The following is a 17,467-nucleotide window of genomic DNA, read 5'->3' on the forward strand; positions in this document are numbered from 1 at the left end:
CGTGGCTGCATGAAGGCCATTGTCTACACTGTCTCTCTTCTGGACATGGGTGAAAGAAGCTTTTGAAGGCTTCTTGAGGTGCTTTCTTCCTCCAGACCACTCCTGACCCCCGACAGATCTTCTGTGCTCTGCCCTTTTGTGTTTCCGCTGTGTTAACACTATACGAAGGTCATGCTGGCCTTCCCTTTTTCTGGGAGCCCTGCTCATTCTCATGTACCTGTTTCTTCCTTCCCACAGTGCTGAGTATTGGCGAAGGTGGCTTTTGGGAAGGAACCGTGAAAGGAAGGACTGGCTGGTTCCCGGCAGAATGTGTTGAGGAGGTGCAGATGCGACAGTATGATCCACGGCAAGGTAAGCTGTTTTTTTAGATCTGAGTGTCTCTCAGCAGACACACTGAACAGCCCCAGAAATTCAGAAGTATTCATTTTAAATTTCTAGCAGTCTCTTAGTTTGCCCATTCTTTGCAATGGGCGATGGATGCATCTGAAGAATTGTATTGCTCAAGGTGTTAGTTTATGTTACTGAGTGCATTAGCATCCAGTAGTAGACACGCTGATCCATGGTAAGTATGTGGTACTGTCATGAGGAGAGCAATCATCGGTCCCTTTTGCGGAGATTGCTGCAGTGGCAGGGTCTTCTGTAGGCAACAGTGGGTGATGGAGCAAGAGAGTGTGACTGTTGATCTGAACCTCCAACCCCGCACTACGTTGTAGGAGACTTCAAAAGAAAGCAGTAGATGAATCCTGAGTAATTTACATGTGTTTATTCTAGTCCAACAGAAAATACTAAAAATGGCTGTGACTCAGCCCTGGCACTCCTGACCCTCCGTCTCCAGCACCAGCCACCACCTAACAGGTATTTGCTGTTCCTGGGGAACAGTGGTGTCAGGAGGAGCTGCAGATTGCACGTGCCAAACATTACAGTGTTCTTGGAGGTCACCATGACTTAATGGGTTTCCTGCTGTTGTAGGGTGTATCACCACAGCTTACCCCTTGTCACTGACAGCTGCCCAGGCAGCGTTCCTCTCCCAGCCTGAAGACTGGGTGCGAAACACTTCTGGCAAGCCTGAACTTGTCCCGGTGTAAAGCAACTGATGAGAACATCTGGATTTTTTTTTTCCCCCAATGTATTACTTAGGAGAGGGAAGAAGTGGTCCTGATTTGACAGATTCAGTGAAGTTCGCTTTGCATGTTAAATGAGCTTTAAAATTTACACAGCTGGATTCTGGTAAGTGAGAGTTAAACCTTGATTGTGAAGTTGGAAACACAGTTGTAGAAGAGAAAAGAGAATCAATAAAATACAGTTCTCTGTTTTGCACAACAACTAATTTTAATTAGTTTCTGGAAGCTGAACCCACTTATAAAGTCTTTTCTTTGCTCTAATCCCAGTCCTTCCTGAGAGTTTTAAATGTATATGTTTGCACCCTCAGGCATCTCCTTACCAGGATGCATGGATTCCATAAGTGAGCCACTAACTCTGTGCATGCTGTGATGAGTATGTGGCAGGTCGCATGTCCTCTGGGACACTTGCACGTCAGTCCCTATGGATGAAGTATTAAGTGCCTCTGGGGCCTGGTCTTGTGGCCATGGAGGGTGTAGTGGGAGTAGAACTCCACCGGTAGCACTATGAACCTGCACACTGCAGGGTCTAATCAGCAAAGCTTTTCTCCCCCCGCCTCTGATTTGGTTCAGCTGTTAGCTCTCCAGTCTGCAGTTCCAGCTTGTGTTCCCAATGCTCATTCATATTTTTTCTAAAAATTATCTTTGTATGTGCTTCATCTTACTGCACTGGTCACCCCTGCCTTTGCACTCTCCTGGCCAGAGAAGGCTCTTGACTGAGCATGGTGTTGTGAACTCAGCTGCGCTCTGGGCCCATTAGAAGTGAAGCAGATCTGTTTCTGTTGTGCTGATGGGAAACGCTTGATGACTGAAGACTTGAATGGGATATTCTTCCTTTTTCAGGGATGATTAGGGCTGATGAGTTGAGACTTCCACTGAGGAGGTTCCACCTTCTGCTGTCTCGTGCTCCTTTGGAGCTCTGCTCTGGAGCCATTTCAGTGTGCAGGGGTTGTTTGCCCTGTCCTTTTGTGATGCTAAATCAAAAAGAGAGTAGACTAATTGATGTGGTTTATAAGCTCTTCCTGTATCTAGGAGTTCATGTTTGCTGGGTGCTTCCTTGGAGAATGTTATGTGTTTGGGTTAAATTGAAATTGTGTAGTGAAATGTGAAAAACAGATGGTGTTTAGACACTAAAGCTGGAGCAGAGGTATGAGCATTTTCTTCCAGTTGTCCATACTGTTTAGTTGTTGGCATGCCCCCCGGCGTGGTTTTGGCTTTTGCCGACTTCTACTTTTCCAGACAAAGCTTGGGCACAGTTTTCAGGTACAGATTGTTTGCAGAAGGTAGTTTGGATAAGGCCATGACGTTTGTGCACATAAGAAAGTTTAGCTGCATGGACATGATGTTGCTCTGCCACTTCTCATCAAGATCAAAGAAAGAGAAGTGTCTATCTTACGAGTTAAGTATAACCTAACAGCTGATTGGGCTGAGCGCTGGTGGAAAGGCTTTGGCCTGACTATACTTTGCCAGGGAGCAAAGCCACATCAGCCTTGTGGACATCTCCAACTGTGTTTATTGATTGAGGAAAGTAGCAGGGTTGCATGGCAGATACCTGACTAGACTCTTGTTGGAACAGATTGAAGATGATTGTGACAAGGATGAGAGCAGCTCAGGAAATTCATTGAGATCTTAATTGAAATTCAGAGAGAGCAACTTTCAGAGTTGACATTTTGGAGATGTTCCTTTAACCTGCATGTATTTTCATGCTTTGAGGGAAAAGGCCATGAGCTACATATTGATCTACCTAAATGAGCCAAGTTCTTCTCTAAGGGTGTCTCTGGGTCAGCACTTCCCTCCCGGGTCCCAGTTTATAGACACTGCGGTGCTTGCTGACTCTGAAGAAAGATGTCCTGTTGCCCACCTCTGTTACAGGCCCCAAGGCAGAAACTTAAGTTTCTCACTTCCCAGTGAGGCTCTCCTTAGATATCTCCTGTCTGTGGAACTGAAATCCTTTGGGGCCTAAAAAGAGTTTCTTTGGTAAATAACTCAAACTTTCTATATGTTCTAAATGTATTTCTTCTGGCCCTACTGAGTCGGAGATCTCTGCTTTTGCCCGTCTTCCTATAGAGATGATTCTTCTAGTATCATCCTGACATCCCAAGAGGAGATCCAAGTTCTAGTTATCAGTCCCATCACTTCATTACACACTTTTATTCCTGTCTGCACCTCCTCTAACACCATACCCTATATTCTACTTAAAGTGGTGTGACATTTCTATTGGATTCAGGGAATTAATCTTTTTGTGCCTTCCATGTGGTTGAAACAGGCCTTGTCTTTCTGCCAATATAGGATCAAGCTCATCAGGTGGTCCTCACAGCTGTTGGTAGTCTGAGATCTGTGGGTGTAAGAACCTGCATGCAAACACCAGCTAGTCAAATCTCCCTGTCTCTGGATCCACTATGAGATTATGGTATGTAGACCTGCCCTTGGGCAGTGGGAGTACCTCCCCTCAGATCTCAAGGTGGATCGTGTGATTCCACACAGGAATGTCTTTGTCTCCCGGAGTGGAGGCACTGGTGGAGCTGGGGACCGGAGGGACTGCGCTCCCACTCCCACTTGTCGAGCAGCCACTTGGAGCTTCATTCACGCTTGCAGAGATGCTGCAGAGTGTCACCAGGGGATGTGACAGGTACCATGGGTGGGCAGCACTTGTACAAGTACCTGAGAGACTGCAGATCTATCTCCAAGTGATGCAGGAAGATGATCTTTCATGGCGTGAATGCATGTAGTGCTCTGACTAAAATGAAACAGAGAAAGAGGTTATTTGTCAGTGACCATTTTTCAGCATGTCCAGCCTACATGTATGTCCACCTCCCATTCTCCTTCCTCTCCTCCTCAGCATGTCCCCAAAGACCACAGCTCACGGTTTAGAGAGCACCAGGTCACTGAGCGTGAGCTGCCTGATGTGCATCATCAACAAGGGAAGGAGGCACATGCTCCTGTGGCTTATGCTAGAGCTAAAGCCCTTTGCCTGGAGTGGTGATGCCCAGGCACATGCAAGTGGTGGTTCCCGGTGCTGGTAAGTCACCTGCTATTCAGCCACTGAAAGCATTGAGAGAAGGAGTGCTCGGTGAAGGGACTCTACCCAAACGTCTGGTCCCTCAGAAATCAAAGTGGCTTTAAATGAAGAAATGAGGGGGGGTGATTTGGATAGGCTGCTATCTGCATTGCTAGTTTTGGTACAAGATGAGGAAAATCAAATAGACGTTGACATATCTTTGCCTAAAGAAACATAAGAGAGGAGGCGAGTGGACAGGTGAAAGCAACAGCAAAGCAGGCAGACTGCTCTGAGAAGAGGCTGTCTTCTCTGCCGATGGAATTGATGGTGGCCAGTAAGATAAGGCTCAGGTATTTAGAATACAAATGCCAGCTCATGAGTGCAGAGGGGAAGAAGCTGAGCCAAGTGATTTGGTCAGTACAAGAGCTGTTATGGGTGAGAACAGGCCAGAGCAGCACACGTGTGCTTTAAGGAAAGGTAGAGGTAATGATAAAGCTGAGGGTAGGAAGTGTGTGAGATGCATGGACTGTGCAGAAACAAAGATAGGACAAAAATATATACCTTTACATTGCTCTGGAAAATGATGGCATAAGATATCCTGGCAATAAGGATAGAGTCTAGATTTTTATATTCGATAAAGAATAAAAATGTAGTGAAGTAAATGGAGTAAAATGACTGTCTTCAGTCAGTTAAAATAGAGGTGGAATTTTGAGTGAATGTTTTAAGTCCAAGCTACAAAAACCTGCCATAACATGTATTCCTGGCAAAAAAGAAATCCTGCAGGTAGGGAATCCAAATGCGATTGTCCCTAGGCCTCTAGGAATAAGCAAAGCTCTCAAAGAACAAAGACTAAGATTCATCTGCAAAAAAGTCTGTATTGGGGGATCTGAAATCATAAATGTAAGATGCAACTTGCCAAAAACTCAGCTGAGCTAGACCTTGAGAGTGTTAAGAGGAGTAATAGTAGATTCTTCAGCTGTACAAATAAAAGAGTAAGGAAAGAGGATGTAGAGCTATTAAGCAACAAGAATGAGATAAGATCAAAGCTAATTAGATAAAGGTCCAAATCTACCAGAACAGTTCCTTGTCAAAACAGGCACAACGTTGGAAGGATGGGCTATGGTGGGACCGATACTGCCAGCTGGGGAGAACAATGTCAGGGCTCTGAGGGCACTAATATGTCTTAATGTCCCTGACCAGCTTCACCTGGGAACTCCTCCTACACCACTGGTCACAGGAGCTCTATTTAAGCTCAGACTGCAGCTTTCAGTCCCTGCCTGAACTGTGGTGGAGGAGTCCTGGTCTCTAGCTCATAGTCATGCCCATGGCTGGCCATGGACCCTCTTGGTCCAGACCCCGACCCGCGGACTGACTTCCCAGCTTGACCTCAGACCTGCCTCATGACTGTGGACCTGCCCAGTGATCATTAGACCTGGCCTTAACCCTGACCTGCAGATTGGCTTCCTGGCTTGTCTTGAGACCTGCCCCATGGCTGTGTTGCTGCCTTGTGAGCTGGACTCCTGGTTGGACCTAGTCACCACCTCTGGGTCTGTCCTGCTGGCCTTGCTTGAGTCGTGGCCAGCGAGGCCCCTGCCAAGCCAGCTGTGGGGTCTGCTAGGTTCCTGGCCCACCTCCCTTTGGGAGCAGCCCTGCCCTTGCAGCTCCCAACAAGCAAATGACACCAGCATTCTGAAAAAATAACAGGGAAAATTACTGGCACATTAGCAAGGATTTCAATGAGGTAACGGTGAACCTTGTGTGTGGGAGAACTCTGGGCAACCCCAGTTAAGGTGCTCGTGAGTTCACTGGTACAAAAGTGTTTAAAACAGATTTTGAAGGAAGAGAGAGGTGGGGGAAGATGGGAAAAGGGGTAGGACAGAACGGTGTTTATCCAGGAACATTTTTGTGCTAAAGGAGATTGATTGACTGTGTTGGCTAAGGAAATGCCGTTGTTCCAGCTTGCTTGGATTTCAGGACAGTGTCATGTGGGAAATTATTGAGGAAATGTGGGGGAGCACTGGAAATTTGTCATCTGTCACTAGCTGATTAACGGTTTCACCTGTTAAATGTTTTCACTAATAGCTGTGGCCAAAAGAAAACTGAAATGTGCTGCTAATGTTTCCTTGTGACGTCTTATGAGGTGAGAATATTTTACTTTCAGAGCTGGATGAGTTGGCATAACAGAAATAGGATGAAATTCAGTAGGATAAAATGCGGGATCTTGCACTTAACAGAAAACCTTCATGGTAGTTACAAGCTAACATTTTACTTCTTGAAACAACAAGAGGAGGCATATTAGTGGTTCAGGAGATGACTGTAGCATCATGTGTCTGAGAACGAGGCAGACGTGAGCCTGGGATGTCTCGTACAAGGCATTTCCAGTATGTGGGAGGCGTTAGTGCTACAGCATGGGGAGCTGTTGACATCTGATCTGGAATTGATTGTCATTCTGATCGCTGTCCGCAGGAAACTGGATTCACATCGGACTTGTTCTCCTTGTGTGCACACGCTTGCTGTTGGGAGCTGTGCTGCTGGGAGCTGTGCTGCTCTAATAAGAGAAATTCAAAATGTGGGCAGCCTCCGTGTGCTCAGCAAGGAACTGAAGCCTCGATGGTGGGATCCCTTCTTAGATGGGAATTGAGTAATGGCTCATAGGGCAGGGACTCTGTATGTACTAAGCTTGCACACACAAATCTCAGTAATATCATTAGGGAGCATTTGCAATATATGAAATTAAATATGAGTATTAATTTTTCAGGACCTAGTTTGTCAATTGTTGGAAAACTTTCTGCTGAAGTTGGCAGTTGGAATGGCTGTGCCTCCACTTTGAACACAACTCATTCTTGCTTTGGGTTAATTACAGAGTAGTCCTGAGTCTGTGGTCCAGGGAAATGTTGGGAGAAGGACCTGCAGCTTTGATTAAAATTGCAGAGGAACATTTGGTAACTGTAGTTAAGACAAAATAGCTGTTTGGGATAGGTTGCAGGCACTGTAAAATGTGCATTTACTTATTATACCTTGAAATGTGGCAGTCCTGTGGTAGTGTCAGTGTTCAGTTTGGGTTCATTTCACTCTAAGCTATCGTCTCTCTCTCCCTTGACCCTCACTCCCTTCCGTTTTTTAAAATCACCTTTTGCAGCAGATCCTGACTGTCTCTCCCACCTGATTTCAGTGGTGGAACAGACCTCACCTGCCATACAGAGCTCGCTGATCTCTCAGGAAGCGACACCCAGAAATTAAAGGACAAGTTGGGTGTGTGAAGCAGACTGTGCCAAATGCTTCGATGCATATGTGCGAGCAGCCTGTTGTCACAGTAACTCGTCCATGGACTGAGAGAAGGTGTGAGAACGGAGCATAAGCTCCCCTGTGCACTGCAAGCCTGGAACCTGGCCTTGGTAGAAATCCAAGACTGTTGGGTATCACCTTGCTACTATTTGCCTCTCTCAAGTTGTGTTTGTTTGGAGACATACTGTACCGTCTCCTCTAGGAAGTATTCTGTGCTGTTTATCTGCTTCCACGTACAAATCTGCCTTTGTGGAGAGAAATGTACGGGAAGCTTTTTGCCAGCTTATTTAGGCTGCATCTGAACTGGGGCTGAAGAGCACTTGCAGTTATATGGGGTCTGGGTTTTCCTGCAGCTGCTTCCCCACCATTCCCCACGTTCAGCTGTCTCCTCCCTCTGAAGCAGCTGAGACCTGGGATCCTCTGGCAGTGCCCTGGTTCAGATGGTTACAGGACCAGGAGGAGGGTGCGCTGCAGATACGCCTGCTCTCTGGGGTAGGGGTTCTTGAAGGACGGGCCGGTCTTCGGCACTGGGAGCTGCAGGGGTGCAGCCGCGCGGACTGGGAAGGCGCCGATGCCGGCTGTGGTCGGGGCTGTGGAGAGCGTGTTGTGGGAGGCTGGGACTGACTAAGAGCTGTGGCTGATCCTGGGTGTGCAATAACTGTGGCACGAGTATCTTCTTTATCGGATCTTTCCCTTTTTATCTCACTTTGATTGCTGTGGAAGAATGTGGGAGTCAGTGGTGTCCAGGGAACCGTCTGTTTTGCATGGCAGAGACCTCTCTCCTTACTGCTCCTTGTCTGCCCAACTGGAAATCTTGCCACAAACAGATGTTTTCCATCATCATAGCATCTAAATTACTATTACATGAAACCATGTTAACCAAGCTCCTAGTGGACTTAGTCTTTGACATTTCTTCTTTTTCTGAGAAAAGAAAAATAATTTTAAGGGCGGAATACACCACCCTCGTATGACGGGGATGCATTTGGTTACTTCGTCAGTACCTGAGGGTAGCAGTGGAGGTGGTGGAAGTGTTACCACTTCTTCCTGTTGTGGAAAGGCTTTTTGAATAAAGAATTAGGAGCTTGAACCACCTTTTGATCAAGAAACGAGTTTCTTATGTAAGAAATGTTCTGAAATTGAAATAACAATTACTGGGTACTTCAAATTACTTACAAGTCTAAGAGTGAGAGCATCTTGCTGGCTGGGCCTGTCCCCTCACTGTATCTCCTAGTGGCCAGTGTAGATATTGGAAAGGCAGATGGTATAACAACGGGATTTAAAAAAAAAAAAATTAGTATCGCTGTTTCTGAATCATCCATTCCTGTGTTGTGTAAGGGAGTCAGGAGTATTTTCCAGCCTGGTACATCAGAGGCACCGGAGCACATCACCACTGAAGAAGATGAAGTGTTGGTGCGCATGCTTGGCCCCGTTCTGAACCTGGACTGCATCGACCAGAGCCCAGCCTGAACCTGCCTACCTTTGGAGAGCAGGGCTGTTTCTGTCCTGGCTGCTTGGGCTCAGGACGGGAGGTTGCAGAAGTTGTTGGCTGTTTCTTTTGGTAGAGGGCACTGTTGTTCTTCACTTGTCTCTGATGCCGACCTCAGGTGATGCAAATGCGTAGGTTGCAGAGGAGGCGGAGGATTGTGGAGGATTTTGGTACCTTAATGAAATACAGCTCCCTAATTTCCTGCAGTGAATTGATCGTCTCCCTCCTGGAGGCCTGCACCAGCCTTTGGGAAGGTCAGCTTGTTTTGTTATGGTACCCGTTTCATAACTTTATCTCTGTGTGTCCTACATGTGAAAGGACAAGTTATCTCTTCCACCTTCTCTTTTGTTTTCTTGGTACTTTATGGAGTCTACCTCGACTGACGGTGATCGTCCTCTGGAGCACTTTATCCTAAAGCGAGACTGGGGTGGTATTGAACTAACGGGGGGTATAGCCTCATCCACGGGGAGACTGAATGGTGTGTAGAGTGATGGCATGGAATTGTAGGCCTGCAGCTGAGATGCTGTTGGTGTCCCCTGTGGCCATTTGTATGGGTTGGGTCTCGTTGGTTGTAGGGGTTCACATGTAGCACCCACGTACCTTGTTGTAACTTAGCAATCATTGCTTTTGACAAATACCTTGCTTTTTGAAGAAAGACTACACTAGGAGAGAAAGTACGGGACAGCAGGAAATGAAAAAATTCAGTCAGCTGAACTTCCCAGGGCTGGAAAGGAGAAACCCTGTTTGAGCAGCGAGCACCGAGTCTGCACACTGCAGCTTTTCTGAGCGGGTTTTTTGAGAGTCCCTGCATGGGGGGAAGGAGCTCCTAAGGAGGCATCTGCCTTGGAGCAGCAGGTTGGGAGTCCAAGTGGTGCAAGCCCAGCCTCAGGAGCTGGAGCACCATCCTGAGAGCCCCTGCGGGAAGGAAGGTCCCTCTTTTACTTTTCCAGCTCTTCGATGTGGCGTTACAGAACAATCAGCGAGAAGATGGAGATGCAAACGCTTCACTGCAGCTGCGCTGGGGAGCAGATCTGCACCTTGGTGCTGCGTGACGAGCACCTGCGCGTGCGCTTGGTGACAAGCTTGGAGGTGGCTTTTCTCAGAGGATCCCGAGTGACAGCTCGTGCGCCAGCACAGCTGGGGAGCAGCGCAAGTGCTGTAAAGTGCCCTGCTGTGACTCTCTGCATTTCACCTTCTGACTTTGAGTTCACTCCCCTCCTTTAGTCTGTACACTTAATGGTCCTGGGGAAAGACTTCAGCATGAAGTGAGCTGGAACTCTTCTTGGCCTGCTGGCCACCAAGTCATCATGCATGAGCCAGCGTGCACTCAGTGCTCAGACTTCAATGACCAGCATGGATTTACCACGGACAAATCGTGCCTGGCATGCCTGATGGCCTTCTGTACTGGGATGGCTGCCTGTGCACAAGGAGAGGCTGGTGGTTGTTGTACACCTTGGCTTTTATCAAAGCCTTTGACACAATCTCCTGTACTAACCTTATAGCCATTTACTTCCACAAGAAGAGTGGTGGTAGGAGTAGATCCGCAGCCTAAAATAGCTTCCTTGTTAACAGTCAAAGAAATGTGTCTGCTTTTACCATGGTCTCTTGGCTGGAGAGAGATGACTCTTCGCATTTGGCCGATCATAAGGTGACAATTCCCTGACAGAACAGGAAATCAGAATTTCTTCATCTGCAGCTAGAAAGCACGTGTTGAGCTTTCTGCAGTTGACTGCTGTCCCAGCTGGCGTTATGCATGCAGCACATGAACACATGGGAACATGTGCAGAAACAGCTGAAGACCTGATAACAATAGAGCTGTAGATTATGGAGCATTGATTGACACAGCCAGCTAGCTGCTGCTGGAAAAGCATGCAGATTAAATCTATCTTCCAAGAGCTCAGATAACCTCTCATCTCCCGCAGGCCTGGTGCACAGTCCAGCCTTCCAAGCAGAGCTGCTTTCCCCTCCAACATGCATCACTTGTCATGCACGAGGTGGGAACAAGTCCTCTGGCTACTTCTATACCTGCATTTTAAAAATCTTGATTTCTCTTTCATTCTTCTGACTTCCTTCCAAGCCTGATCCTGTCTCTATTATATTGCTGCTTATGTTAGGCTTCCTCTCTGGCTGAGCTGCCTTTAACCTTGATCCCCTTCATTTCTCTGAACTTTCTTCCTGTCTTAATTAATCTGCTGCTCTGCTGGCAGCTTCCTCTTGCGGTCAAGAATAAAGGTCGGTGTTATGAATATCCCAAGGTGCTGCTTAGGTTTTAAAGCTAATATCTATTAGAGTTGCTGATTTTTCCCCTTCTCAAAGTGGGAGCTTAAAAGTTTTGACACTAGATTCTTTCCAGATTCACTTTTCCTTAACATTTCCGATAACAGAACACTTCATACTGTTTTGACCGCTTAGCAACAAAACCATACCTGTATCATGAGTAGTTTAGTGGTCAGGTTTAGGTACTACAAATGTTCTGGGCATGAACTGAACATCCATGTTCCTTAAAGTGATGGGTATAAGAGTACTGAGGTCAACCAGGGTGTATCAAGGAACAGTACAAAGTACTGAGATTTCCCATGCCAGTTACATATGAACCTCTTATGAACCTTGGCACTCTTAGCCCGTTTATCTCACTTGCACTATGTCTCCAAGGAGTAAGGATGTGGTTGTCTTAAAGCACTCTTAGGCTGACATTTGAACTGTTCAGAATGTAAGGGAATTTGAAATACAAAAAAAGCACTTGCTTAAAGTGGTTTCTTCTGGGCTGATTTGTTTAGGTCTGTAAAAGAAAAAAAAAGCCTGTAAAATTACTTAATTTTAAAAAAAAGCCCACATCATGGCTATTTGGCCTCCTGCAGAAAGAATTTGGACTCAGCAGAACAGTTTTATTGACATTACAGAGCATACAGAACAAGAGGCTCCCTGGAACAATGATTTTCACTGCTGCTTCTGGTAGCCTGGGAGGAGAGGAGATGCTGGCTGTAGGCTCTAAATGGAATAATTCTGAATTCTACATCTCTCTTGTTTCAGCAAAGCACTAGTCTGCACATAGTGGACTCAGGCTTATCTGTACCTTACTCCAGAATTCTTGACAGAATTTATTGCCATCTGAATGCTTGACCACAGGCTGGTTGTTTCCAGCTCTGTAAATTTTCTGCTGGTCTGTTGATGCTACGTAAGTTGCTGTAGTTAGTGTCTTCTGATCATTTTTGTTTCAGGCTGATTTGTTTTATTCATTTCTGGCACTGTGTTTGATATTAGCTCAGACAGTGAGTTAGAATTTCTGTCTTTTTTTTAAGCAACTGTATCATCATTAGTTGCTAATATCTTCTGGCGCTCTTTTATACTGGCTTCCCATTGTTTCAGCAGCTCAACAGCCTTAAAAGAAATGGATACAAATCCTTTCTATATCTAGTTCCCTGCTTTTCTCAGTTAACTTTTTCATTTCTTATCTTCTGGAGCTTGCAACAAGTGTTTGTCCAGCTTCAGGCTGCTGGGCAGCTGGTGAATGGTAGAGGCCTCTTAATTAGGTGCCCATCCTCAGAGCTGGCTGGACAGTCTGAATCTCAACGTGTGTGTGTGTTCAGTAGTGCTTGTCTTGCCATTAACCACACAGGGAACCCAGGTAGTGTGGGTGGTCCTGCTGGGGCCGGGTATCTCACTGTAAAGCTTGGAACATTGGTTAAGATTAGGTTTCCCTTAAGCAACCTAGATCTCCTCCGTAACTTTGGTTATCACAAATTGGTTTGTGATACGTGCTCCGAAGGTAAAACACAATACAGCATTGCTGTTCAGTTCCAGGTGACCCATTTGAATAATATCAAAATTAGCGACCGAATCAAATTATTAAATAATCAAGTTCTTATTGGGTTTAACATCTACCTCGAGATTGGTGTCAGTCTTTCATGCCATAACTACAAGAGTCGTCCCCACTCATCCTTTAAACACTTGCCACTGACTCAGCTTTCTTCTGCTCCTCAGTTACTTGCTCTGTGTTCCAGGGCTTACTGAAAATGTTATTCCAGAGAGATCATCAGTGAGATCCTTAAAAGATCCTGGCTAAGAACTCTTACCTAGAACTGCTAATTTTAAGGTACTCATCTCTCGTACTTGTTCAGCATCTCCTGTAGCTACCACTAAAATAAAAACTACATAGTCAGTATGCATCACTTTTTCTATGTATGAGGGGGAAAAAAAGAAGTCTTTCTTAAAGAGTTTAGCCTTAACTGCATTATTTTTCATTATTGTAATACACAAGCACCACTGCTAGGGTATGAAGACCAGGAAGTCTGATCTTTTTTTTTTTTTTTTTTTTTTTTTTTTTTTTATCTTGCAAATTAGTGAAAACTAGAATAAAGCAATATTTTATTGACTCTTCCTCGTTTTAAAACCTTTTTAGGGGGAAGTCCACTACAAGTCCTCAAAGTAGTCAACAAGCACTGGGACAAGGATTGATATAGTGTACCAGGGCTTTCAAAAAGCTGTTAAGTAGGCTTTCTCAAAGTCTGTTTTTAAGAAAGAAACTGGTTGAAAGATGAAAAGCAAAGGATAGAAATAAGCAGGCAGGTTCTACAGCAGATGGAGATTGCCAGTGGTGGGCCACAAGACTTTCCAGATGAGAAGAGACTGAATTAAAAAAAGAGGCAAGTGTGAGGAGATTGTCAGGAGAATACAATGGGAGTCCGAGAAAGTATGGAGAAGTTGAGTGATTTATTGTTTGTCTAAACGTATTAAGGGACAGTCGATGTAATTAGGCAGAAAGGTTAACGCCAGAAAATGAACTGTTTCCACACAGCGCGCAGTTGTGGATCTCATTGCTGCATTTAGTGCACATTAAAGGCTCCAAAAGGAAGTTAGGCAAATCCATGGAGGTTGTGTTCCTTAGGTTTAGTAGAGTAATGATTCTGATACTCCGGCTGCTGAGGGGAAAAAATTAAGCCTTTTCTAGCACATTCTTTGTTCAGAGCATTTGCACTGACCACTTTGTTTGCCAGCATGCAAAGCCTCCCCGAAACCATCCTCCTGAAAGGTCTTCGTCCAGACCCTTCCCGTCTGGGAAGTCTTTTAAGTCACTGTGGAGAACGTGAGCGCCCCAATCTTTGGTGCCAATCCCAATTCTCCTTCTGCAGCAGGAGTGTAATGTTTGAAGATTGGCAGACAGAAACACAAATGATCCTCCCCAGACTTGCTGTGGTTGTAATTTCTGCACTACTTGCAGTGTCACCATCCTCAGTGGCCCAGGGGGTGCCCGTATCTCCAAAATCTCCATTATCCATAGCTGGCACCAAGTTCCAGGTTGGTTGTGCTGTCAGTGGGTTTCCTAGCTTGGCAATGAGCTTTTGCAGGGGGACAAATCTCACTTGCCAGCTTCCCCTCTTTACTCTTTGTGATCCCCTCTCTTGGCTGGGTATTGGGACAGCACTCTTCAAAGAGCAGCTTGTCATAGAGGCGTGATTCACTCATGGGAAGACTGCTCTCCACTCTCTGTGGGGACTACTGAATATCATTTCAGGGCTGCTTCAGCGGGATGTCAGATTTCTTGCATCTTTGCACACTCTGAGCAGTGTGAACATATGTGCTTTTGGATGTCTGTCACCATATAGCTTCTGTTAAAGTGACCCTGTCCATCAGTGAGGTCATAACAGACCCTGCTATGGCCATCTGGCACTTTCCTACCCCTGCTAAAACCCACACCTCCAAAAATAGACCTAGTACCAGAATCCAAGAAAGAACTTGAATTCCCATTATGTACCTTACTTCGATTCTGATGGTCCTGACTACTACTTGAAGGTCTAGTTAAGCTAAGCCTTTAGGTCAGGACCCAGGAAAATTAGATGCTGTTGGCAAAAGAGCATACTGCAAAGGCATTCCTATTTTTTTGTTTTGCCAAATGACCAGACACACTTCATTTATAAGGTATGCCGCCCTCAAGATAGCTTTAGCTGTGTCTGCATCCATGTACTCTCTGAACTCCAGAAAGGACATCACAGGCTTTGGTTAAGATCCAGCTCATAGCCAGAACTTCAGTGCAGGCTGCCCTGAGCATTGTGGGCACTAAAATGTCCACAGGCCTGGCCACTGTCTTATCTTCAGGGTGATCCTTTTGATTGTGGAGCCCTTACTTTACTAGAAACACGCAATTTTTGGTGTGACTGTTCCTCTCTGTGGTATCTTCTTCATGTTGAGGACAGATGAATGCTACATTCATAGGAAGGTTGCAGTTCTGTCCGTGTGCACGGGGACAAAGGATTCAGCCTGTTGGTGTGAGTCAGCACTGGGCGTGCTTCAGTGACCTGGATTGTCTGCATGAAAGGTTTCTGCAGGCATCTTTCCCTGGAAGACATGGGGATATTGGTTCTGTCTGCAGAGGGCAAGGATGAGAAGCATAAATATGACTGAAGTGCTTTTGTCATAGAATAGAATCATAGAATCATAGAATCATTGAGGTTGGAAAAGACCTCTAAGATCATCGAGTCCAACCGTCGACCCAACACCACCATGTCCACTAAACCATGTCCTTAAGTGCCTCATCTACTCGTCTTTTAAATACCTCCAGGGATGGGGACTCCACCACTTCCCTGGGCAGCCTGGTCCAATGTTGAACCACTCTTTCAGTAAAGACATTTTTCCTTACATCCAATCTAAACCTCCCCTGGCACAACTTGAGGCCATTTCCTCTCATCCTATCACTTGTTACTTGGGAGAAGAGACCAACACCCACCTCGCTACAACCTCCTTTCAGGTGGTTGTAGAGAGCGATGAGGTCTCCCCTCAGCCTCCTTTTCTGCAGGCTAAACAACCCCAGTTCCCTCAGCTGCTCCTCAGAAGACTTGTTCTCCAGACCCCTCACCAGCCTCGTTGCCCTTCTCTGGACACGCTCCAGCACCTCGACGTCCTTCTTGTAGTGAGGGGCCCAAAACTGAACACGGTATTTGAGGTGCGGCCTCACCAGTGCCGAGTACAGGGGCACAATCACTTCCCTACTCCTGCTGGCCACACTATTGCTGGTACAGGCCAGGATGCCATTGGCCTTCTTGGCCGCCTGGGCACACTGCCGGCTCATGTTCAGCCGGCTGTCGACCAGCACCCCATAAGAGTGATGCAGTTGGCAGGCGTGGAGATGGTTGTGCATTTGGCATAAAGGGTTTTGGTGTAGATTCAGTGGTGTAAAAGGGAGATGATGTATCCTCTGGAGGGTAGCTCTTGCCATACACCTTGGTGAAGAGCTTTGCTCTGTCTTCTCAATAACCTCCTCATGTGTCCTGGGATGCAGCTGTTACGTCCTCCTGAAGCTGTTGTCTCCTCGGCACTAGGCAAAGCCCAATGGCCAGTAGGGCCTTCTTGGTCTCATGGCAGGTGGCTCCTCAGTGCTGTAATGGATGAACACCTCTCTCCTCTGCTTCACCTCACGCAGGTTTCACTGGTCTCAGTGAGGATGCTTTTATTCTAGCTTGTTGTTCAGACACAGGAGAAGGAAGCCCCTCTCTGTCTCAGTGCTGTCATACACAGAACTTCAGGGCTTGTGCGACTCTTGGGCCATGTCACTCTGTTGTGCACAGTGTTGAAGGCCGAGATGGTAAAAAGGCGAAGCAGTGTCAAGCACTGCTGTGCCGTTTGCTGAACCCTAGAGGTCTGGGAAGGTGGGAAGAACGCGTGAATGTGTAAACAAAATGCTGCTTGGTGGCACCTCTGTGCAGTCCCGTAGAGACGCTGCAGCTGTGTTATTGGTGTGGTTGCCCTGGTTTCAGACTGCGTGTCGGTGGGAGGGTAGCCCTCAATGGGAAGCTCTCCACTGAAAATTGGTTCATATTTCACCTGCGTTGCAAACCATGGAGAAGGAGCATACCGAGTGTGTGCTGTGCCTGCCTGCTGCTGCCTCTGAGCAGCTTTGCCCAGTTTCCATTGCTCACAACAGCAGTGTCCCTGTAATGGTGGGACAGTAACTTGTGCAAGTGTTCAGAGTGAAAATGCCTGTCCTGGCCTGTGCTGAGGAATTCGGTCCCTTGTGGCATCAACAGAGCTGTGGTCCCTGTAATGGGGAGGTGGTTCCTGAGGCTTTGTGTGCCACGTGGATGGCTCCTGTCCCTGGAGGGGAGAGCGGTCTGGAGGGAGGTGACTTGTGCCAGGCGGCAGGTGGAGATGTGGCAAAGGAACCCAGGCTGTCAGTATCGAAGGTGTTTGTGTGGGTCTTCACACTCAGGTAGGGTCCTTGTGCTTCCGAGTCCCCCATTTGCTGTGCGTGGTCTGGGGTCATGAGCCCAAATCAACCCACGCTCTGAGGCCTTCTGCTGCTGGCCTTCTGGACAGCAAGGAGATGGCGTTGCTCAGGTCCCCGTCTGTCCTAGCACGGAGGTGTTGGTGCAGGACTGGCGGGCTTTACCCTAGGATTTGGCTGTGGAAACCATTGGCACAAATGATCTTCCCTGGAGGTAACTAGCAGCTTGTGCGAGTTCCTGATCCTCATAGACTTGTTTTATACCTATTTAAAAAAAAACAAACAAACAAACAAACAAACAAACAAACAAACAAACAAACAAACAAACAAACAAACAAACAAACAAACAAACAAACAAACAAACA

At 46.6% G+C, this 17,467-nt stretch overlaps 1 protein-coding gene across 1 annotated transcript in view; it reads left to right on the plus strand.

Moving 5' to 3' along the window:
- The window catches only part of SHANK3 (SH3 and multiple ankyrin repeat domains 3), a 309,446-nt gene that overhangs the window by 149,603 nt on the left and 142,376 nt on the right, over positions 1-17,467 (plus strand). The window contains exon 8 of the mRNA XM_019470891.1: positions 238-351. Coding sequence (XP_019326436.1) covers positions 238-351 — 114 coding nt within the window. The remainder of the gene's footprint in view (positions 1-237; positions 352-17,467) is intronic.

Source organism: Aptenodytes forsteri, unplaced genomic scaffold, assembly GCF_000699145.1.
Source record: "Aptenodytes forsteri isolate BGI_AS27 unplaced genomic scaffold, ASM69914v1 Scaffold304, whole genome shotgun sequence".
Taxonomy (NCBI): domain Eukaryota; kingdom Metazoa; phylum Chordata; class Aves; order Sphenisciformes; family Spheniscidae; genus Aptenodytes; species Aptenodytes forsteri.